We start from the raw sequence: 24444 nt of genomic DNA, 5'->3' as shown, positions 1-24444 counted from the left end.
CATAAATAAATTGTGTGCTGACTAAATGAAAATCATATGGGACAATATCTATTGGTCTACCAAAGTGTATGAAAACGTTCAAATAATGTTTCATTAATCGCAACGGCAATGATACGTCGGCCAGTATCTATCGGTGACCATTCCTGGGTATTTGTGGCCGTTTTTCAGCAATAAAGCCGAGATAACGTAGTACTTAGGACGCTGTAGATCAATTTTATGGTCGCGAGGAAGCACCCTGTTAAATTTATAAAGCTCCATAAAGAAACAAAGCCGTTAACTCTACTTATTTGCAATTCGACGATCTTTTTGGGATCGTCGATAGATAAGAAAATAGTATGAGTGTATTTGCTGTGAAACGCGATGCAGAAAGGGAGTCGCAGGTGGTACCGGGACTCTTACTCAGCTTAAAAATCGAAAAATTGATCCGCCATTTCCTTCCTCCCGGCGTTCGATTATACGGCATAAAACGAAAAGCCGGTTAGACGAGCCGGTAATAAAGGAAAATCGTACGCTTTATTAGGGTGGTATCGGGCGGAAACGAGTCGAACGAGTAGCAGAATTTCATCGGAAGAAGGGGGAAAAAGGTAGAGGGGAGGGTAAAAGGCGGAGAAGAGGGCGAAAGGCGGACGCGATCAAATCGGAAACAACTTTAGAAGATACGAAATAAAGAGGAGGCAATAAAAGCAGCGAGCAACCGCGCTCACGGCAGAAGTTAGCGGTAAAAGGAAGCAGAGTATTATTGGCCGTATCTGAGGTAATGCGACCCTTTAAATTCTATCGTGGCTGAAATTGTGGCTTCCGGGATTACCTTTAAATTCAGCCGCATTTTTTGCTGATTTATTGAGGAAGCGAGAGAATATTAGACCAGCCGAGGGTGTAGATCGAATTAGATCAACGTTCCGCATGACTTCCAGCAACTTTAATCTTATATTCTATCTTACAATATTGATGTAAATCCTGTGCAGTATTTATTAAGACAGCCAAGGAGGTGCTCGGCAGCATCGTTGACAAAAGGAATTCTTGTAATCGTTAACCAAACAGAGATAATAAATTTATCGGTGTTTTGTGTTCAATAAATTAATGCGTACGAATGTTCATTGACAATTGTTGTAAACATTAAACAGCCCCGGAAATAATAAATTTATCAATAAATATATCAACCGAAATTAGATGGGGTGAGGAGATTGTCACATCACTACGCACGCGCCGCCTGAGCTCGGCGAACGCGCTCAGTTATCGAGGTGCGCTGTCAAAAATTGTCAGTCCCTCGCGAGCTGCCGTGGACAGCCGAGGACGATGGAATTCCTCCTTGAGCATCGGTAGGACCTCCCTTTCCCTCCTCCACATTCCTATCCCTCTCTTCCTCACTTCTCTCTGCTTTATCCTTACCATCTATTATATCTTTTCCTTTCATCATTTCCCTCACTCCTTACTCTTCAACACCACCGCCACTTCCCTCCTCTGCTTTCTGTCTCCTAGATCCTCTCCACTCTCATCTTTCCTCCCTCCCCTTCCCTAGATGCCTATACATACCCTTCAGCTCAATAGCTGGCTGTTCCAATTATAATAGAGGGCGCAAGAAAACCACTGATTCTGCTTCCATTCCTCGCCTATGGCACCGACGATAATAGTATCTATGGATATCTTCCATCCTGTCGATAATACCTACCAGTTTTACCATTTAGGATAACATCAGAAATTTAAACCTCGCAGAACAACTGTACCCAATATTTGAATTGTATCTTACAGCTCAAACAACAAAACTCATGTTCAACTTGATTTCCACGTAATTAATCTCAGCTATGAACATATAGAAATCTTTTTGCTCGAATAAATCCTACAAAATCCAAGGAATCTTCCATTAGTCGAAACAAGATAAGAAATCTGTTTAAAACGTATAAAATATATACTTACATCAATCTTGAGTACAAACACACTTCGCCGGATAATCTACATTGCATATAAAACTAAACGAATCGTTCTCTAACATTAACAGAATAAATTAAGACCTTGAGAGAGCCACTAGTAGGCGCAAGATCTACTTATAAAATATAAGACACCGAATCAGCACATGAAAAAGAAAAACATCTAACTACACTCGCCAGTTAAGTGGCCTATCGCGCGAGGATTTCAATGAAAGCTTGTCGATGTATGCGTATTTATCACAAACGGTGACAACACTTTATTAATTCTCTCCAGTTAACTCATTATCTTGTCTCGTGGGGGCGGGTGGAGGTGAGAGGGGGGTGTAGATAAAGCGAGATTTGGCTAAAAGCAACTGCGACGGGATTTACGAAAAGCAGCTACGACATTACTTTTATTACGTCATCCTACGTATAAACATCGAACATTCGGACTGTATTTTTCAGCACAGGTTTCGTTCGATTCTGCTTAATTACAATAATATATTTGTATATTTATATGGTGTGTGTCTGTATGTGTACATGTATGTATGCATGTCTGTGTATGTACTGGTATATAACAACTTGCGTATGTTACTATACCGTAATGTACGTATATTATAATATATGTATAATATATCATATGTATATCATATATTATAAATATATGTACGCGTGTTTCCTTGTTAAGTGTTAGCTCTTTTTCTTTCTATTATAAATGTAAAATACTGTCATGCATGTACTATGGAGTCGTGACTCAAATTGAACGCATTCACATATTTATTAGCACATATTCTCGTGCAGATGTCTCGAGGTCTGTATATATATATATATTTTTAGATATATATATACTTTTTTCAGTGATGCCATACACGCTAGACGCCAATTGGCGTCCACCGCACGAATAGAGTCCGCGTCGAAGAGTCCGTTGTAAACGAGCGAGGAAAGGACTCGCGTTCTCGCAACATGAGCCTCGACTCGTATGCGAGTGATCCTGCCACGCTCCGATTCCAAAGAATCAGCTTTTCGTTTGTACAAGAGTGCTACCATTCTATCAGAACAGAAAGGAACAAATCAAAACAGAGACTACACCCTAGGACATAGTTTATCAACACCCTTTGGCTCACCCACACCCCTAAACCGATTTCTAACATCGAAATTTCCAAGTGTAGTTGTGTCAGCAATTTTTTAACACTTTACCTACCAACGACGACCTCTTTACAATTTATCAGATTTCTTATAACTTAGTTTTTCCAAATTCGTGACACCCCTATCTAGGCCTAAGTAGCACGATTGATCAATAGTTTATTATAGTTGGTCAAAATGGACTTAAATCCCTCCATCCGAGAGTGAAAAATCAGCGCCTCTTACGAATTTCACAATAGCCGCAGAAATTATTACAAGATTTTCATTACAACGTGCTTGAATAGAGAAGTTCGATCACTTCCCATAAAAGCATCTTTATCGTTTTAATAATTGTACAATAAAGAACCTAGGACCATTAGGTAAAGTGTTTATTTAAAAATATTTTCAATTTTGTTTTTATCACCCCGCTAATTCTTCAACGTCCTCCAACTACGTTGACAAACTATGCCCCGGAACATTAACGTTTCACCCAGACAAAAAGTAATAAGACCATTCCAGAGAAGGTAACGACAGTCCTGCATAATCAGGGTGTCCCTAAAAGAAGAGGCTCCAGTTTATCGTGATTGCTACAAGGTTTTATTATCAATGGATCGAAAAGTGGCAAACAACGATGCACGAACGACGACGAAACACACAGGTAGTACAGCAGAACGATGTCACACGGCTGAATTACGAACTTCGTTTTTATTGTTCATCAAAATAGTTTAGTACCACATCGAGTCATAATGGTCTGGCTCACTTGGAGGATTCGGGAGATGTTTCCGGGGGGGATGAATAATTAGAAGAAAAGGAAAATGGGGCTGGTTCCGCCTAAACGAAGAGATTCAGAATAAGGGAGAAGAGGAACCAGTCCAGGGACTGGCGAGAATAGTTTCGTCGACTCATTAGAGTCGATCAAGCATTCTTTGTTTACACGAGGTCTTGACGAGTGGTGTCGTCAAATATGTTTGAAGTTGTATCGTGTGTACCCCGATCGATCGTTCCACTCGTGGCCTCTTGAGCTCTATATCCCCATCTCGTTTTCGTCTACGTTACGTCTCTACCGGCTAATAGTAGTTTAGGGTTAACTAGAAAACTAGTACCTCTCGTGTCGCGGACCCACGCAACGGATTATACGCTCTTGAAATATGCACTTACGCGTATTCACCACCGCTCCTGCCACTTTCTAGCGTGAATCCTGTTTATTAATAATACACGTTGTCTGGACGCCATACACTGCCTGCTCTCTCTCTCACTTTCTCTCTCCCTCTCACCCTCTCTTTTTCATCGCTTTTTGTCATACTCTTCGGCAGTTCCATTCTCGCGCGCACCCTACAAGGTGTCCTCAAACGAAAGGATCTGTGCTTTCAATTCTGAGTAAAAAAATTGTTACTATTAACAAATAAATTAACGTTCTGCTTAAATCATTTTCTTTTAACGCTAGGTTTACAAACTAAAATTGACTATTTTACATTACATCATAGAAATAAAAAAAAATGTGTCCACCCAAATTTTTAGCCATTTTCTGAATAATATATGATATATATTTATAATAATTACGTTATACAATATATGTAATAATATATTACATTACTTTATAAAAATAAGATGAATAATTGATACCCGAAGAAATAAGTTTTTGCATAATTCCTCATGGATGCGTCTTTCTTTACAATCTCAATAATCGTAAATTATAAATATTACGACGCGTCCAGTAAATCTAACGTTATTAATCTCATAGGAGGTTGTCAGTTTATATATACATATTATTCGAGGTAATTGAGGCTATTGTGGAAAATTCACGAAAAAATAATGAGTTGCGTGCTTTGAATGGCAAATTTTGAAAGCAGCATTTACGAATTTATTCTTAACCGGTCATTTATACTCAGAATGATGTTTTCTTCATTTCAGAACACTTTGTCGGCGCACGCGTACAACTGATCTCGTCAAATCCTTCTTCGATAATGAAGGAACAGTTCTCGGATAATTCTATCAATATCGAATGCAGTATTTACTCCTATAGTGCTCGTCGCTGGTACCCTGACAGTAAGCGCACAACCATAGCCATCGATTTCAGGATACTCGTTAAATTTCGTTGAATTTCAGGACGACGACCTTGCGATAAATGTTCGAAGCAGCGTTTCTTTGAGGAAGATTACGCATCCGGGGAAACTCGAGGAATGAATGTATACAAGCATTATTGGAATAAACACTGCGTGCGTCGGTGTGTGTGTTACGCTCACTTAAGGGGACGCAGCAATGGAAAGTCGAACGTTTTACACGGACACCGTTTATGATCGCGCTGCTAGAGCCGTCCGTTTTCCACACACTTCTTTTTCTCTCGAGTATTTACATATGCGTCTGACTTGGCTCTCGTAGGAGCCAATGTTACTCGATCATCAGCGTCGGATAAATTAGTCGACGTTCAGTTACACGGTAAGTAACGACGCCGCACGGTTATGTTTATTCTCTGTTTTTTGTTTATCGGTTTCTCTCATCTGTAGATAGCAGTGTGTCTGTGTGTATCTCTTCTACGTCGATAGTACATAGTGATCGACGGTCGCTTTTTCCGACTTCACATCGTCAAGAACGCTCGAGGAGAGATCAGCGCAGCAAACGAGACCGAGTAATGATGTATATCGAAGGAGGATGAAGGAGGACGACGCGTACGAACAAACCGGAGACCAAAAAGAGATGTCTTCGCTGCGCGTAACGATTAAACTGCGAACGATCGGCGGCTTCGTAGAGACAGTAGTATAATATCTCTGTCTCGTTTTCGCGCACAGAAGAGGAGAGTACTCCTCCTCTTTTCTCGGCCCACTGAGATTAGTATCGTCATGGCAAATATGTCCTCCCCGCAGTTCGGAAAGCTAATTATATTTATCATCGACCGACTCTCCTCGAATCGTGCAGATCGTTACCGTAAAACGTACATATAATATTAATAATTACTAATTATACTTTATTATAAATTAATTAAAGAGCTCTTAATCGTACGTGTTTATGTGTATATAATAATATTAATATTAATAATAGTAGTATGTACGATAACTTGTTTTTTTTTCTTGTTTAATCCTCAAAATTTGCAGCAGCTTACTCTTTCGGCCGTTTTACTTGTTCTCGTTTTGTTGTTGATGTTGTTTTTGTTGTTACTGTTGTTGTTGTCTGCATCGAATTTGGTGCGCATCGTTCGCCTTCTTTCCACAATCTCTGTCTTACTCGACGAAGGTTCAACGAGACTCTGACATGGTTTGGTGACTAGCGGCACTCCCAGATCTTCACCGTTTGGTCGACACTACCGGTGACCACAAAGGGATGGCTTTTGTGAAAATCTAGAAAACAGCGGGATCAATTAATCTACTTCGGTATAACTTGCTTCCTCTTTTATCTCCGTTGCATTATCCAAGAGACTTGCGATAGTGCAACGTAAATAAATACTTTAAAGGGTCTGGGTTAGACTTCATTGAACGTTACTGAATTCCTGGTGTGCACTGAATAGAGTAATAAAACATAATCAGGAACGATATCGTAGATATTTGCATATGCCCCATTTTAACATTTAAATGTTCGAACTCATCGAACAATAAATTCGTATTCGAACTAGTTCGAACTTAATTTTACATTTGATGTGCACCTTAAAGTGATTGTTTAAGTCACGTACAGTTTCAGCAGAGTTGTTTAAAATGTTTAACTTGATTGATTCATTGATGTATATGATCAAGAAGAACGTATGGTTTTAGCATGTTGCTTCTGGTAGTAGCAAAAATTAGTGCATTCAAATGTGTGTTTTACAATGAAGATAAAATTTAGTTGGTTCATTTGAACCATTAATTCAGTTGATGATCGAACGCCAGCTGGATTTTATAGCGGCTATGCATTAGTTCGATGAATCACTCTACCATTAATTGCTCACATCAATCAAATATTTCAATCGTAAAAGTTAATGGTTAATTTCAATGAATATTACCCAACTCTGACCTGGAGATACTAGGAGATATCATGAGAAAATTCTGTCTAGACATACTGTGTAAACATTAAGTTCAATTCCACTGGACAAAAACGAGTGATAAGACTGCGAATTTAATGCATTTCTGACAAAAATGTATCGGAGAAACACAAGACATTATATGAGAGTTTAACGAGACTGATGTTCTAATTTCAACTGATTAAAATTATTAAGAAAATAAGTAAATGTCGACGTTGCTCCCGTATCTTGAAATTAATGCAGACGTTTCGTAATTAGGTCTGTGTTTTCCGCTTACCAACGGAGGTGCAGAAATGTACATGCGCCTCGAGAGTTTTCATAGCCCGCTTGTTGCGTGTGTCCCAGACTCGCAGTGTCTTATCGTCAGAGGCACTGACGATAAACTTGCCACCGGGATGGAAAACGATGCCGCGTACCCAGTTGTCGTGTCCGAGGAGGGCAAACAAGCAGACGCCAGCGCCGACGTCCCACACACGGATTACTTTGTCTCGCGAGCCAGATGCGAGGAAAGGTCCTTCGTGGGCACCTTTGTTGTCAGCACCTGCTGCAGCGTTGATCGATGCTCTTGCACTGTCCGGTGCCCAGGCAATACATTCTACCACGTGGTCATGGTCTCTGAGTTCAACCTGGAAATCCCATCATTTACAATTTAATTCCAGCAGCTTATCTTCCGGACCAATTGCATCGAGCACTTCGTGTACATAGCGTCGCCACTTCATTCTCAATTCACTGACGAAACCAATCATAAGCACAACGCGAATCTTTATGCATTTATGGTAAATACATTGTGAGACGCCACTAAAAATTGTAAAAATAACCGTGAAATACCTTCGTTTCCTTCGTCGCCACGTGCCAGACTCGCACCGTTTGGTCGTTCGAGCAGCTGGCGATCAGTTCGCCGCAGGGGCTGACTCTGGCCATCCGTACCCATTCTCTGTGTCCCGTCAACGTCTTAACGCAATAACCCGTCGCGACTTCCCAGATTTTGATGGTCTTATCCCTAGAGGCGCTCACTACGAAATCGCCCTGTGGCACAAATGCGACCGAGCTGACACTGTGATCATGCCCGTGCATGGTTTTCACGCAGGCGAATGACTGGTGAAAGTCCCACAATTTAATAGACATGTCCGCACTGCATGAGACTAACAGTTTCCCGGAGACGTCAAATGATACGTCCTGGACGCTGTCGGTGTGGCCCTTTAATGTTCTTTCGAATTCGCCGCTCTCGAAGTCCCATACCTACAACAAATGAGAACGCAGATCAGGGGACTTGTTTCGATGGCGAGATCTTGCTGAGTTGACAAATGGGAAAAGTTGAAAGCAATCGACTAACGCGTCGCGGAAGATCTCTTATGGGACTTGTTTGGTAACATCATTTTCTACTTTCCATTAACTTCGGGATCGTGATTTATCTTCTCGCTTAATTCCAACCTTTGGTATTCTGACTGGCTCTAATTGTTTAACATTGTTATCAGAGCTTATGTACTTTAATATATGAATAGCATTTTATAATAATGTAAATATAAAGAGATGTCCTTTTAAAATTTAGAGCTTGTTGAAAGTTACTAAATTAATTGGTACATAATTTTATTTTGTTTTAATTTGTATCTAAGGATTGTACAGGGATAATTAGCTAAAGGAACAAACTCTTATTGATGTTGTGTGCTTAAGAAAAAATGTGAATTTCTAGAGATTGATCGCGGTTTTGCAACAGCAATTTTGTTTGGACAATTTCCCAGTTTTGTCAACCGTGGCGGCGTTTTTTACCTTGATGGTGGCGTCTTCGCTGGCAGACACTATAAGACTAAAAACCGGGTGAAAAATAACTCTGTTGATGGGAGCCCTGTGTCCAGTGAGACTAAATTTTTCGGGTGGCCTTGGTATCCACTCAGACGGCGATCGTTTGCTGCGTGTCGGCGCTCCCTCGATGAACTCCTTCTCTGCTTCGGACAGTTTGGATTCGAGTTCCATTACCTACGAGTTTAACAATCAATTAAACCTTCTATCCCGTTCAATTTTGTTTTATTTCTCTCATAATATTCAGATTAGTCAAACATCCGACTGTTCAATAATTCAATACCTACTCGAATGTGAAAATGAGAGCAACACGATGAAAACCTGCTCACCTTTTTCTGTAAACGTATCACCGAGGTCCATTTCTTCTCCAGAAGACCTCCGTATTTTCTCTCCACCTCGCCAGGCATGTCAGCTTCTTTCTTGAACGCCTCGAGGGCATCTTGGTAGCCATTGGTGCTGAGATAGTCTGCGATCGCCTTATTTCTGCAAGATCATATCAATTACAGCCAACCCCCGTAAAACACGGCATGCCTACAACACGATCAGATTGTCGGGAAAAACACTGGCTTATAATAACGAGGCACTTCTTACACAGAAATATGTAAAAATACAACAATCATGAGTGAAAAATATCAAGTCTCTTCTGACAAATACAATACAGTATTACTGTAAACGAAAGCTTCAGTTCCAGGATGTTTATAAAGCGGTCAGAAAATTAATAAGTACGTAAAAATGATGAACGCGATATAAAATGGTTTAAAAAATGTTTCGATTAATAAATTATTACAATTTCTTTTACTCCAATTTCTTCTATAAAATTATTTCGGGGCGCGTTTGTCCATTTTTTTTTTAGCAAGCCCTATTTCTTGTACTAATTTGTAACGTATCAGGAAATAAGTGATTCCGCATAATACGTTGAGTTTTACGATCGCAATGCGTTATTAGAGGGTAACTCTAGTACTGCGGTCGATTAGCGTTTCAGATTGCTCTTTCACTCGTTCCGATTCTTTTCCATTGATACAATGGCTCCTCCCAGGCATGCATTAACAACCTGGAATTCTGGTGAAATAACATATGCCCCTCGATAATGACATTTCACTGGAGAACCGTCCGCCAACGTAGGCAGATACAATAGAGGGCACAGGTTGAGTACGTGGGAAAGAGATTGAAAGTCGGGCAGAATTATGCCGGGGTGAAAGGCCTGAAGTCGGTCGTTCGTCTCTGTTCACCTGTATCCGCGTGATAGTACGTAGCGAATTATCACTGCGAACCGGTAAACAAAACGAGCTGTGGCCGCGATCCGCGATCTAATCGCGAAGGGACCGTTCCGTTTTGCCACCCTCGACGGAAAGAAACCGTTTACGGGGATCCCTCTAACCATTGTTCACAAGGAAAGTCTCAAGAATACTCCAAGAAACTTCTCTTATTCCTTTGACGTAGATAAAATAATGTTTCCACGCTGGAATTTGCGAAAATTGCAGAGAACCACGCCAATTATTTTTTATTCTAAAGAACGTTCCAAAAATATCTAACACAAATACTTATCAAATAATGATAATATTCTACGGTCTATGTAGCCTTTACTAATTGGTTCTGACGTACACATACACTAAGATTTTAAGAAACCGTTCGAAGTCTCGAAACCATTCATCCATAGTTAGTACGCGAACGAGGATATAGTGCTATCGGCTACACTATTCAACCATCGTTATTCGCACCTACAGCCCAATGAAACTGTGCCGAAACATTCTCCGGTTACACCTGCGCCGTCCCTAAACGTTTACTCGCATCGGTCGCTCTCTGCGAATGTGTGAAATGGATGTGTTCTTTTTTATTTTCCATGAAAATATGTGGTTGCTTTAGAAAGGTGAGAAGAACCTCTTTCTTGAACTCTCCGTGGCGAGGTCATGTTACTTTAATGGTATGTACACTTCCATTCATGAACGTTAAGACATCTCTCTCCTTTGTTTGAAGATAATTTGATGCTTCGCACGGATCGCGTGTTTTGCATTGTCTATCGAGCTTCAAAATTTACGGACGGAGATAATCATTGTTATTTCGTCGTTCATTCTTCGCTGGTATCTGCCACCGATTTTCATACACCCTTGTAACGTAGATGAAAAAACATTTGATCATGGTTGGTCTGTTGCAAAACTGTATTTAAAACCGTACAAAATTTACTTGAGAAGACAGTAAAATTACAGACAACGCCACGACGCGCAACGAGCCCATGTATTCCAAGAAGTGCACAGGATTTTGATTTTTCTCGATGACGAAACGCGAGATGTTAACATTCCATCGGACGGGTTCGGTGGACTTTTCCACGGGGGAATTTCTCTATGCTACAATTTCCGGTACACCGTGTATACGCGTAAGAAGACGCGTCCCATGCGAAACTCACGGTGTGTTTCTCGTGCACACGTTCCAGCGATGGGAAACCTTATATCTCGTACACGCGATACCCGTTGACGGGTGTGTTAAGGTAAATGGAAAAAACAGAGAGTGCAGAAGCGAAAGAGAAGAGAGTGGAAAGGGATCGTCCCTCCATGGAAGACGATCGCGAGAGCCTTCTCTCTCCCGTATGTATACATATATGTGTGTGTCCAGATGCGAAGAATTTACAGGATCAAAAGCCGGCCCCCGGGTATCGATCGCGCTTCCGTCATTAATTCGTTCCTCGATGTGTTCCGACTTTCTCCGAGAGATTAAGAATGCCGGTTGAATAATTATCCGAACGATCGGGCACCCGGGAACCAGGTGAAAACAAAATGATCGACGACCGGTGTCCAAGGAGCTACCTCCGACTAGATATCGTGAAACCTCGTGCAATTTTTATTCCCAAACGATTTTCCCAATGGACATTGCTTAATGGGACCCGTGAACATCCAAACAGTTGGGGAAACCTCGCGGAAATATTTTTATTTTGGCCCTTTTTGGGTTTAACCCTCGATTGGTGCCATATTTACTCAAACTGTAAATTATTTGGGGCATTTTTTAACATTACACAAAAATTTACTAACATTGTTTTAAGTATGTAACTTAAGACTGAAACCCGTAAATGTTCCAGAGAAAGTAAGTTGTGATACTCGAAGCAGAGTCTAGATATTATCTAATCTACGAAAGTTGATTGATGTCATCCTATCACTGCTAATATTTCTCTTCGACGAGATAATTGAACTAGGATCGAAGTATAATTCATGGGCAATTAATACTGTTAATACCACTGCCAATATTTCTTTTCGACAAGATATATAGGTATGCTTGAAAGCATAATTCGGAGTCAACCGATAGTATAAATGGCGATGCAAGTTGTTTTCTTTGACAAGATATGTAGGTAAATAGAGCTAGAACATGGTTTATGGTCAGTTGGTATAGTTAATAACACCGATAATATTTCTCTTCTTCGAGATGATTAAGCTAGATCCAGAGGATAATTCATTCAACCAAGTGATAGTATTAATGACGCTGTATTTCTTCTAAGACAGCGAAACTGGATTGAAACTGTAGCATGGGAAATTTATTTTTGAGATAGCTAAACCAGATTCGAGAGGTATACTTTATTCAGCCAATTACTATGTTTAGTACCTAGTAGCCAGGAGCAGAGGTTAAATTTCGCGTCATAAAAATACACGCTGTAACAATGAAGTACAACTTAATATATTAATTCAATAAGGGTTAAACAAAGAACTTCTGTCTCGAACTGACTATTCAGAAATCACTGACCCTACTCAATTTTCGCGTGGGTAGAGGGGTGGCGCTTGATAACACATCACGAAGACAACACGAGAGGCCGATGGTTACAATAATAGTCTGTTTCCCTAAGCACGAAAACCTCACGAATGAGATAATAACAGAGCAATGCTCGTTCTGGAACGGAGTCAATATCTCCGATGGTTTTAGCTCGTCGCCTTTAAATATTTGAAACCCTTTTACACGGTGGTTAGTATCGATCCCCGTGTACCATTGTGTGCAACTTTCACCCCGCTCTCGGGAACAGCACACACCCCACCGTTATTTACCATTTTCTTACGCAGTTAACGAAACAGAATGGGAGAAACGTAAGCCAACGAAAAGGGAGGAGCTGTATCGATTGGCGGTCGGTCTCTCTGGTTGCAGTCAGACTATCCTCTATCCGCGCCAAACTTTCCTCGGTGCAAGCCTGCACTCGAGTCGCTCGAACACTCTCTGGTCGCATCTCTCTTCTGGCATCCTTAACGATCTCCTCGCGCTACCTTCTTCACTTTATTGCCTCATTAAAACACGTACGAACCCTCTCCCGAACGCGTTAGCTGGTTCAGGTTCAAGAGCCATTCGAAATACCGTTTCAAATATTTCCGGCGAGACGGGCCCGGACCTCCGATTCCGGAATCATTCGGACAATCTTTGGCTTGTACTAGACGTGATTAAAATTCTGGAGTATAATTCAAGCATCTCGCCCTTTTCACGATTCCATGCTTGAAGGGGCTAGACTCAATCGAGTTTTCGTGCATCAGTTTTTGTTCGCTTCGTGGAAAGATGCATTTATAGGAAATTTATTCAATACAGTATATTTTATCATCACGAAATAATCGAAAATCATTTAAATTCTTTAAGTAATTTTACTGTTTTCCATTCGACCAAAATTCATTATCCCTGTGAATGCATAAAATCCGCAGTCTACTAACGATATATGATTAAACACCTCAGAACGGTCATCATTCGTTAGATTACACAAATTACTTCGTGTTCTAAATGAAAGGTGACAAAGTGCTCCGGCGAAAGAGCATAAAATCGTCTCGTTTCAAAGCAGATTACGAAAATCCAGGCGACTCATGAACCCAACACATGTCCGAATCGCGTGCGAGAGCAGATAAGGGAGCAAAAAGGTCGGGCTAAGCTACCGATTACTACTGGATCAATGAACGTTTTAACGGCGCGGCTCGAGTTACGCCTTCGCGAGACGAAGACCCCGAAAGCTTGTTGAGAGAACACAGTGAATATACTGGAAGAGGCCACCTGTAATGATCAACGAAACCCTTCCACCTAGCAGACCCACCCTCCACCCTCTGCCAGCCACCCCTTTGTTCCTAAATGCGCTCTTTCGCGCGTTCAATGACGCCCAGGTGTAATCATCCCGACTTCCGCAAACGATATTCGGTGTCAGGAGGACTGCACCTTACCACCTGTGACTATCGAACCCTAGGTAACTCCGTTTGATCCTAACTTTTGATCCTGAATATCTGATCTGCGTGGAATCGACGCTGAAGTTGGAGGAGGCAAGCTTGAATCAAGAAAATATTAAGGAAGTGACTACATATACTGTATGAGAAGAACCCAAGGTGATTCCAAATGAACCTAACTTTAACATCCTATCTTCGTAGAACCTAAGCCATAAGGAAAAGATCGAGACAGGATCAAATAAAATTTAATCCAACTAATATTCCTTTCGAGTTTATCATTTTCTAGAAGGAAAAGAAAATTTGTATTGATTGCATCTCTATAATTGCACCAATGGAGAAGTATAGATGACCGAGAGATATAATTGTATTTCAGTTTACAGGAAATGAATCTTTGAGCGTCCAGGATCGTTCATGTCCATTTTGGAATAAACATCGAGAGCTATTCTCGAAAGTAGCTCTCACGGTTTGCGTCCGCTATGGAGTAGCAAGCCTAACTCTCGAGAGTAAAAGCAATTGCTGTTGGAGAGTAGCTGCGACTCGTGTTTATATCTCCAGTCAGAGTCCTGTTCCAGTTTTCTATAAACGATGCTCTACGTGCACGGACTCCGATTCAATGGAAATTGATTTCCTCCGTGACCAGGGAGAAGAATGTCTTCGGGGATTCTCGGTCTGAGCCTAATCGTTTCGGGTTGTGCGTCATGGAGCTTGAAATCTGCATGCCTTTCTGGTTTGCTCTATGTCTTCTACACAGCTCTGATGGTTTCAACCCTCTCCCTCATATCTATGCTCTAGTTAGCCTAATTCTGAATATTGTTAATAAATATTTTCTGAGATCTGAGATAGTCTAGATACCGTCTTCTAAGTAAAACAGACTCGGAATGTTAGGAAAATAAAAATTTTTCACCCTGCGGTATTTTTTAGCCGACCACGATTCCTATAATAGCAAATGAATCTTTTTAAAAAATTGCCTGGCTCCTCTACAATTTGTAGTGGAACATGCTGTTTCCTCCGTAACATCTCGAGACTAGGGACACAAGGCGAGACACTAGGAAGCAGGAATCACTATTTGACTCCGCCCATATTGGCTGGCAACTCGCTGCAGCCTGATGATTGGTTGCGATAGCCACAAGATGGTGGGGATAGAGACTCCAGAACGCGACGCTACGATGAAAACGTTATGTACCACGAGCCAGAATTGCCGTGGAGGTCACGAGACATGTATAAACGAGAGTTTCAACACATGATGAAACTGTTGAAATAGCAAATGCAATATTGCTTCAAGCAATAGAGCCAAGGAAACGTTCCGAATATGGGAAATAAAAACGTTTCCAACATTGTAGATCAACATTAATTGTTCTGTTTCAAAGGGTTGGAAAATCGAGAAGGGCTTGCTGCTGCAAAAGAGTACCTTTTCTCTTTCACAATTTCTCAGCTTGTTGCAACGTGAACACGGAATTTATGAAATTAAATTCAGGATTATTTGTCACGGTTCGCAAACATTGACATTTATGATTTATGAACAAGAAACGCATTTACATTTCGTAACTATTTAAACACAGCTGTATAAGCGTGTAAATGGTTGACATGTTAAGAATAATGATCGTAAATAATGTAAATAATGATTTTGTTGGTCCAACTAAATACGAAAATCCCCGTAGCAAATATATACTATTTACGGCCTGCAGGCGTCGTAGACAAGTATATTGAGTCACGTGGGCGTGGGTGAACAGAATATTGATCCACATAAGGCAAATAAAATATATAAAATTCTATGAAAAATTTATCGCAACGTCCGTAACATTTTACCGTCATAGCAGAAATGTTGAAAGAATATACTTTCGTTTTTTATTGAATAATGAAATCCAAAAATATGGTCACGACTCTTACTCTTCTGCACACCACTAGACTGCGGATTTTATGCCCTTTCATGCACTTAGACATTAAAAAGAGACGTTGTAATATTCTTTTAATTTTTCTCATTTTTACGACGAGTGATAGAATCCGCAGTCTGGAAATGTATAGACTAATGGTCGTGATCATGGTTATGTTAGAGCTCCTGCTTCATTTTTATTTTGCATCATTCTATAGATTAGAAATAAGAACAGAGAAAAACATACAAGGCACTAATTACAATCTTGTTTGTGTATTTTTTCTGCTAGAAATCCAAAAGAAATTTGCCGTGCTTGTAAAATGATCGAACGATCATGCTACGGCAGTCATCGGGTAGATGGGGTTAAGAATAGGTCATCGGTGGCAAAACAGCTGGTTGATCAATAATTGAGCTCCGGGCGTAACGATGACAAAAAATGGATAGATTTCAACCCCAAGGAAGTTAGTCATTCGACGGTTCGATATACCGCCGTATCAACCCCTAAAAACGGGACGTCATCGATCCAGCCGGCTGACCGATGCTAATTACGGTGACGTCAAATCAGTCGTGGATCGACGCATATCGTGCGCGGGCTGCCGCAGGAGAGGGCGTCTCTCGAGCACGCGCGAATAGTGGAATCGATAACACGTCGAATGAGTCGACGGGGCTCTGGGACGGAAGAGAAAGAAACGGGGGAACAGGGAAGCGCAGGAAGACAGTGGACTCTGATGCAGATGCAGCCGCTAGGGAATTCACTGTGCCCGTCACACAACGGGTGTCCTAAAAATTCTGCCGAAAAACCAAAACGGAGCATGATCATTAATAAAACGACGACAAGTTGTGCAATACCCACGCGAACTCTACGAATGCTGTAGGCAGGGTGGGATCCTTACGATCAATTTTTATAACAGACACAATGAGTGTCCTCAAAATTCCGGACTCCATTCTGCCGAAAAAACGAAGCATGATCATTAGTAAAATGAACACAGATTGTGCAACACCTTCGTAAACTTTACAAATGCTACGGACAGCTTGGGAATCTTCTTAGGAACAATTTTTATAAATGAAAATTCCATTAAAAACGCATCATGTTCGTAAATAAAAAGAACACAGGTTGTACAATATCTTCGCCTACTTTGCAAATGTATGCCTTGACGAATCTTAGAAGTGTTACGGAGAACTTGCGAATCGCCGCACGAGCAATTCTTACAAATTGTTTATTTTATTCTAATCTTACAGCCGGGTTCTCCAAGGCCTTAAAATATTCTCACGTTTGTTATAACAAGTTTCAACGATGAATCAACTTCACGCTAAATCTGCTTTCAGGTTGCATTGAAATAGCAGACACTGTTTTTGTCGGTGATTCTCCGAAATCAGGTTCATCCGACGCCAGTGGCAATCGACAACAACGCTAACTTTTGGAAAGTTACATGTACATCGCAGTCGGCGAGACTATTTGTCGACACTTTTGTTCACATTGTCGACATTACCGACAATATGAAATGCTGAAACGTATACAAATGCGTTGACCTTTTGATAACGAAAGATCCGCTTCTGGGAGAGAACATTGTCGCGAAGTTTAATATGGGTGGGTTCTATCAGAAGAGCGTGGGTGATTTCAGTGTGAACTATTATGTGCAAAACAATATTCCCATATCAAAACAAATAACTTCCAACACAACTTAGATAAAAATCCTGAAGAAAAAAGGAGTGTTTATAAAATATTAAACACGGGTGTAGAAACTTCAAAAATTGTGATCTATAAGGGTAGAAATTTGAAAATTATGATTTACAGACGTAAGAACTTAAAAATTGTGATCTACAGAGGTAGGCAACTGAAAATTATGATCTACAGGGGTAGGAATTTAAAAATTGTGATATACAGAGGTAAGAGTTGGGTTCTATAGGGTTTCTCTAATCAGTGAAAGTTTTATTAAAATAAATAAAGATACTCCTTATCACGTCCATGGACCAAGCAAATATTTTCGCAAATATTTCACTGACCTCTGGTCCGGTTAATTTATTTTATCAAAACTAATCTTAAAGAAAAAGTAGATCTTTAATGAGTAACAAAACAAGATCGACAACACAAAGAAACAAAGTGTATTGTCAGTATCGGACACGCGCAGATACGTAGCATGAAATTTTTATCGCGTTAATAATAGCCGGAGCGTGTTTTCCAAGCACGTAATGAATACTAATTAATAACAGAGGTATTCGCGGATCACAATATTCGTTAACCGGCGCGGCGGCGTGGCGGTGTGAATGGAGGGTGCGTGTGTACGTGTGTATTCGATAATGTTTGATAATCAGGTTTAGTATGTCCTCATGAATATTGCTAGTTTCCTGCGGGACTTATTAGATTCCTTCTTAACGAGACATCGATGTATTGTCTTTTGTACGCTTGCGTACGCTAATTAAACTACCCGATGATCATGCGACCTCGGATATTTTTAAACTGCTTCGAAAACGGGTAAATAAACATTTATTTCCTCCTTCAAGGGGTAGGTTACCTCCTCTTTGATCGAAAAATTATATTCTGACATTCCTGTGTGTGATTGTCTATTATATTTTCAATTTACTTATTGTTTAATAGACTGTCAGAGTTGACAGGAAAAGCTTGCTTAATACGCGACGTTAATATCAATTACACAAGGTCTAACGTGATCCTAGGCTGTCCTTAGACTTAATAGATTCCGTGTGACAGAAGAAACATTTTTCTTTAGATCTGGTTCTTATGCAGCAGTCTTTCTGATGCTGAATTTGCATCGGCAACCACTGTTTATGACTTGTAAAAATGACTGATCGGTGCACTTGCGAATAATTGCTACAGTAATTATTAATTCGAAGGAAGTCGCGATGTTGGGTACATCGAATGAGGGCAATGTTTCCGAACTTGTTATTGCTACAAAAATTGAGGTATTTCAGTGAATCAAAAGCGAAAATGAAGCTTAAACCTTCCTATTTCGTTCGCTATTTTTATCGTCCCGCGTAATCTTCAGGTTTGCAAATGCCATCGCGAGAATGTCACCTAGTGCATCCAGCTCGAAGGTCCTCGCGGAAACGATCTTTTAATTTGGAAATTCTAGTCTTTAAGCGACTTTTGTGCAATTTAGAATTAATGAAGTATTGTCCTTGGACATTCCGTGCAATTATTTCTTAGAGATGATTAATTTAACGAGGGTTAATATGCAATTAGACAATTTTCGAACATGGAAAAGCAATGCAAAATTAGCCAGTGACAGGAATCGAGGCTTCCAGGTCGAATCCAAGAATAAAATCCTTAGATCATCTCGAACGAGAGACACTGTTTGGTCGGTGATTCTCAGGATTAGCACGAGCGTTGCGCTTTTGGTATCGGCTCGCGAATAATCCTTGGCCAGCAGGAATTGAGAAATTTCCATAACGGTGCACCGCTGGCAGAATCGCCGCGGCATTATCCGCAAGAAATTTTCTCCGGCGAGATCGCATTAACTTCAGCCGAATACGCGAGAACAAAAGAGACTGTTGCGTTACTCGTCACTTTCCTTTTCCTTGATTTCGAAGCGATCGCAGCCAAGGATTGGATCAAGAGAGTATCCCCGATAGGATCTTGGACAAGATCTTCGGGAATTATGTGGTCCTATCATTGGAACATGCAATCATTCGACTGCGGATCTTTATGCATTTATGCATAAGGCATGCATGAAGTTTGAATTCTTTTTAAAAATGATTCACGGCTGCGCAATGACTGAATTTCTCAACTGCAATAGAAATTTCGATCGTGCGCCTCGGGGAACATAATCTGATTACTTCGTTCGAAATCACTATTTGAACAAGGGAGCATGATTTGGAAGCTTGTTGAAACGTTACTGGTACAGACAAAGTATTCATAAAAATGTATAGTATTTTTATCTGATTTTTTATTGTGAGAAATCTTCTGGTTAGAAAAAGAAATTTTGTTCATTTGTATTGATGTTTATATGATCTTTAAGAACGGGATTTGGCAGGAGAGCTCGTAGATGATTAAGGTGCGACTAATTCGCTTCAAAATCAACAATGAAGGGAGAACGTGTTGGATTTCTAACTATTATCGTGTTGTCATGTTTTTTACCGGACCGGGCAGCGTTGATCAACCTGTTTGAAGAGTGAGAAAGCGACGTAGCCCGAGGATGTGCTTACGAATGAATTAGCAAATGTTCTCCGCTTGATGCAATTCCAGCTTCATGAATATATATAACATTATATATGCGTGTATCCTCGCGTTCAGCCACGCATACAGAGGAACATATCGATTTAAACAGTCATTGATTATTTTCAATTATACAATCTCGAAACCGAGCGGCTTATGCCGTGTTCTATTTTGCTGTATCGATCGTTTCATTCTGTTCTTTTTCCGATTCCAAATACGATATCACTAACATAAATACATTTCTTTTTACTACCAATCGTGTCGATCGATAAAGTTGTGATTATCTTGTAGTATAGAATAAATAAAAATTGTGAAACTTACAACTCCTCCCTCTGACGTTGAGACAGCACCATTTTCATGATCCTCGCTTGTGTTTGCTGGCTGATACTCAACAGTGATTCGAATGAGCGCGACTAGATTCGTCTCCAGTCAGCTCGAAGTTGGTTTAGTACCCAGTCATCGACATCGTCTGGGAAACAGAAGGTAAAAAATATTTCACCAGGCACAATAAGGATTGCCGGGGGATTCGTGACGTTCAATTATACAATTGCTGTCGCAACCGTCTAAACCATCGACGGTTTAGTAAGTACACGCCTACGAAAAGAAAAAAAACGGAGCCAGGGAAACGGCACACCGTTTTCCTAAAGGAAATCAAAGTCACACGCGTGATTTCCTGCACCGTACATATACGACAGGATTGGAGCGCTACAAAATATTTCCAGCGAAACAATTTCTTTGTGCATGCGATTACAATTACAAAAGAAACAGCACCGGGGATCGAATGCGTGAGAGCGAGCTCTTTAATCGGCACAACGTGCTCCCTAAACGCGACTTATTTTACTTTCTAACAGGCTTTTTCTATGAAAATAAGAAAAACCATCGCAGAGAATTCATTCACAGTCCGTGCAGAAAAACATGAACTAGCGGTCCCGACTACCGTTTCAATTTGTCTTAGCTTCTGGGAATTTTCAACCATTCTTTTTAGGAAAATAAGGCTCGAACACGAGGTTCCGCAAATGTTCTTACTCGACTGCGGATTTTTACGCAGAATAAAACATTTTTACATCGTATGCAGGAAGCAATCATTCTTTATATCACGGTATCAATAAGATCCTTCGAATGCATGAAGTCCGCAGTGTAATCGCTTAATCATTTCAACATTGGTATACAATGGCGCAGAAGATGTTGTTTTGATAAATATTTACTTATATTTATATAATTTATTTATACTTATATTTACTTTAATCATTTTTAGCCGCGACAAAACTATAAGACAGGTAATGTTATCTGTACCAAATTATGTAACACGTAGAGCACATTTTAAGCAAATTAAGCAAGAAAGGATTAAAAAATTGTATAAGTCAATACCAAAAAAAATGTTAAATGTTATAAAAAAATAATGGTGTTAACACAAAATATTAATAACCGATAAAAATAAGCTCTAGGTGTTAATTTTGTACAGAAAACATTACCAGTCTTATAGTTTTGTCGCGGCTAATAAGAGGTAAGCTGGTGTTACTTTCAAGTTGTTAGAAATACTAACGAAAACACTGCGTTGAACGACGTCTCCAGAGGTAAATAATAACACTCTGTATGAAAGACGATGAAGTTCTTTCATGTAACACATAATTATTTCGTTTTAAGTGGTGTCTTATAGTATTGTCGCGGACTGTATATACACATATATTAATATAAATATATAAATATTCTAATAACAGCCTAAAACTATAATTCCCATAGATCCAAGCAGTCAAGTCACTAGACAGCTGAAACGAGCATACACTTAACAAGTAAAGCGAAACCAATTTTGTTCTAGGCATAAATCTAAAACAATAGGACAAATCATACATTTGTAAAGAATGTATAGATGATCGGTACAGTGCAGAATGTCAAGAAACATTGTAGTAAGTGGTCATTTGGCGAGCGCGGTTGCGAAAGCCTAGTCGGTGAGCACGGAGCGGGAAAAACGCCGACAATGTGGCACAGTTATGTAAAGCCGCGCGTTATTTGTAAATATCAGTCGGCGATAATTCTCGTCGTGTACGCGTGTCTCCGTCAGCTTGTAGACGAGCCTTCGCGCTCGCGTTTGCCGCGCAGGTACCCAAAATATTCTTCAACCCTTGCAAAACCGTGTACCTACGCAATTCCGCGAATGACATAACATTTGGCAAAACACGCGGTCAACAAAATAGCAATGGTATTGGCCGGTGATCGCCGGTGACGACCGTCAGAAAACGCGACCGAGGATTGGCGAGAGCGGATCAAAATCGGCCAATTAGAAACGGCGGGCCAGCAGCCGCCATCTTTTCCCGGTAAACGTTCGACTTGGATCGATAACACGGGAAACCACCGGGAAAACCGAGACCCGAAATCGCCCCGGAAATGGGAACCAGAAAAACGAACAAGAAAAAAAAAAGAAAGACGCCAGGCAAGATATGCTAGGGGGAGGATAGGACCTTGACAATCGTAAAGGCGTGCTGCGTCGTCGCGACGCTTTATGACGACGCTCCTCGCCGCGATGCGCCGTAATCGATAAACCGGCTGTTCGCCCACCCTCGTATATTTCACCTTGCGGTGCATTCAAATATTCATGCGGCCTCCTTCGTTCCTCCACCCCGAGGCCCGTTAATAAACCGCGCACTGATTCATCTACGAAACACCCGAATCCTCAAAAACACTTTTTCCACTGGTACGACACTTGACGCCCCTGTCATCAACACCGACTTCACTCAAACGCGAAACTGTTTTGACGGGAACTAGTTTGGCATGCAGATGGGCATGGTAAAGCGCCTAGATCGATAACAGCAAGATAAGCGACCACTGTTTTGCACATGGCTGATTTCCAGAGGGCTAGAAACCACTGTTCGACTCCTAAAGCTAAGTTTCTATGCCCAACCCTTAATTGTTATACCACAGTCAACCATTAATGTATTCGATATTCGATCTTGACGTATTGGTACATGATAATCGATTCTGCGGCGTTCGAAACGGAACGAAAATGTTTGTCTAAATCTTTAAATAACTATCAAAAATTTTAACGAGATCGTCACGAGTATACACCTTAGGGTTGAAGTTACAGGAATTCAATAGAAAAGGATCATTCCATTATTCCAGCAACGGGAATCTAGAATGAACGCGTGAAATACCAAATTGTGAAGTCGCTAAAGGAATGTAAGGATCAGAAGATCATATTTATGTAATATGGTATTTGCAGTCAGATAGAAGTTTCCGACGGGCCTAGCGCAAGGCCCGTTTCCATAGGATATTAATCTTGTATTTTTCACGAGTGCTTCCGGGATCACAGGTGAGCGACTGTTGGCCTGTCCGACCTCGCGCCCGAAGATCTACCTGTGGCTTCCTTTTCTAATCTTATAAGCTGGCACGAGGAGTCGAGATCATTGGCAATCTCAACAGCCGCGAAACACGTCGTCGAGTTATCTCGGTTCGCGCATCGTAGTGGGACAACGGGTAGATCAGCCGCCCGCGACACGTTTGGCAACAATGTCAGTTTCCACGGGAGAAAAATATTGGTAACCTTAAAACCGCGGCGGATAAGAGGATCGTTCGATTTCCCGCTGGGGAATGTTTGTGTTCGACTCGGGGGAACGTCATCGAGGTCTGTCGAGTCGCTGACAGGGATGACAGCTGATCGGTGTGACCCGACGGCAGCTCGCGGAGACAACGTCTGTCAAAAACTACGGATTCGTGTTTCTCTGGCTCGCGTCTCTGACAGATAAGATAGCGGACAGATCTCGCGGGACAACGAAATTCGGTACAAAGGTTTAAGTTCGGCGGTTGGACGGACGGTTGCGGCAACGCGGTTCTAGCAGCGCACCACGCAAGCGGTCGTTCGCGAAAAAATCAATTCGCAGTGACGTGCAACATGTATGTTGAATATGTATGGGGACACATCTCGATGACTGGCCAGGAATCGCGAATCGGTCCTGATCGCCTCCTAGTCGTTGACTTTACGACGTCGACACGGTGTCACGGTGATCGCGATTCCCAACCGGTGTGAAATTCGACCGACGACGGAGGAACAACCGTTTGTTGTAAATCGTGTACGGCCATTTTGCTAGAACCTGTCACGTCTGGTCGCCGTGGATTTTCCAGCGAGTCCAAGACGCCCGAACCGACCGTCGAACCTGTACCTTTTCGACGAACCGGACTCCGATGAACACTCGATACTCACTTCTTTTGGTCGGAGTAGCAGTAACGGAAAGGGATCCTTCGAGATCGGAAAAATCACGGGAAAACCGGACGAACACAACCACCGAAGAACTACTCGAGATAACTTCTACGACAGAACTGTCTCGCAAGGTGGCGCCTGCGGGAATCTTCGATCCCGACGCATGCGTCAAGTATCGATGTCACGGATCTCCTACTCTGGTGATCTACGCGCCTTGATCGCGCCAGATCTAGGGATCTTTCCATTT

At 41.2% G+C, this 24444-nt stretch overlaps 1 protein-coding gene across 2 annotated transcripts; it reads right to left on the bottom strand.

Annotated features, from left to right (window-relative positions):
• Nucleotides 1–2263: 2263 nt before the first annotated feature.
• On the bottom strand, nt 2264–24361 carry Lis-1 (LisH and WD40 domain-containing Lis-1). Of its 2 annotated transcripts, none has more exons than XM_076433076.1 (7): nt 24201–24361; nt 20330–20477; nt 9138–9291; nt 8779–8985; nt 7840–8250; nt 7289–7637; nt 2264–6358 (listed from the first exon to the last, which is right to left on the bottom strand). In XM_076433076.1, exons 2-7 carry the CDS (start codon nt 20365–20367, stop codon nt 6285–6287), a joined length of 1233 nt encoding a protein of 410 aa, XP_076289191.1. In that variant the 5' UTR covers nt 20368–20477; nt 24201–24361; the 3' UTR covers nt 2264–6284. The 2 variants fall into 2 exon arrangements, with proteins under 2 accessions (XP_076289191.1, XP_076289192.1); XM_076433077.1 differs by lacking the exon at nt 24201–24361 and adding an exon at nt 22577–24100.
• Between the last annotated feature and the right edge of the window lie 83 nt (nt 24362–24444).

This window comes from Lasioglossum baleicum, chromosome 11, assembly GCF_051020765.1.
Source record: "Lasioglossum baleicum chromosome 11, iyLasBale1, whole genome shotgun sequence".
NCBI lineage: Eukaryota > Metazoa > Arthropoda > Insecta > Hymenoptera > Halictidae > Lasioglossum > Lasioglossum baleicum.
This window is presented reverse-complemented; position numbering and strand designations above follow the sequence as displayed.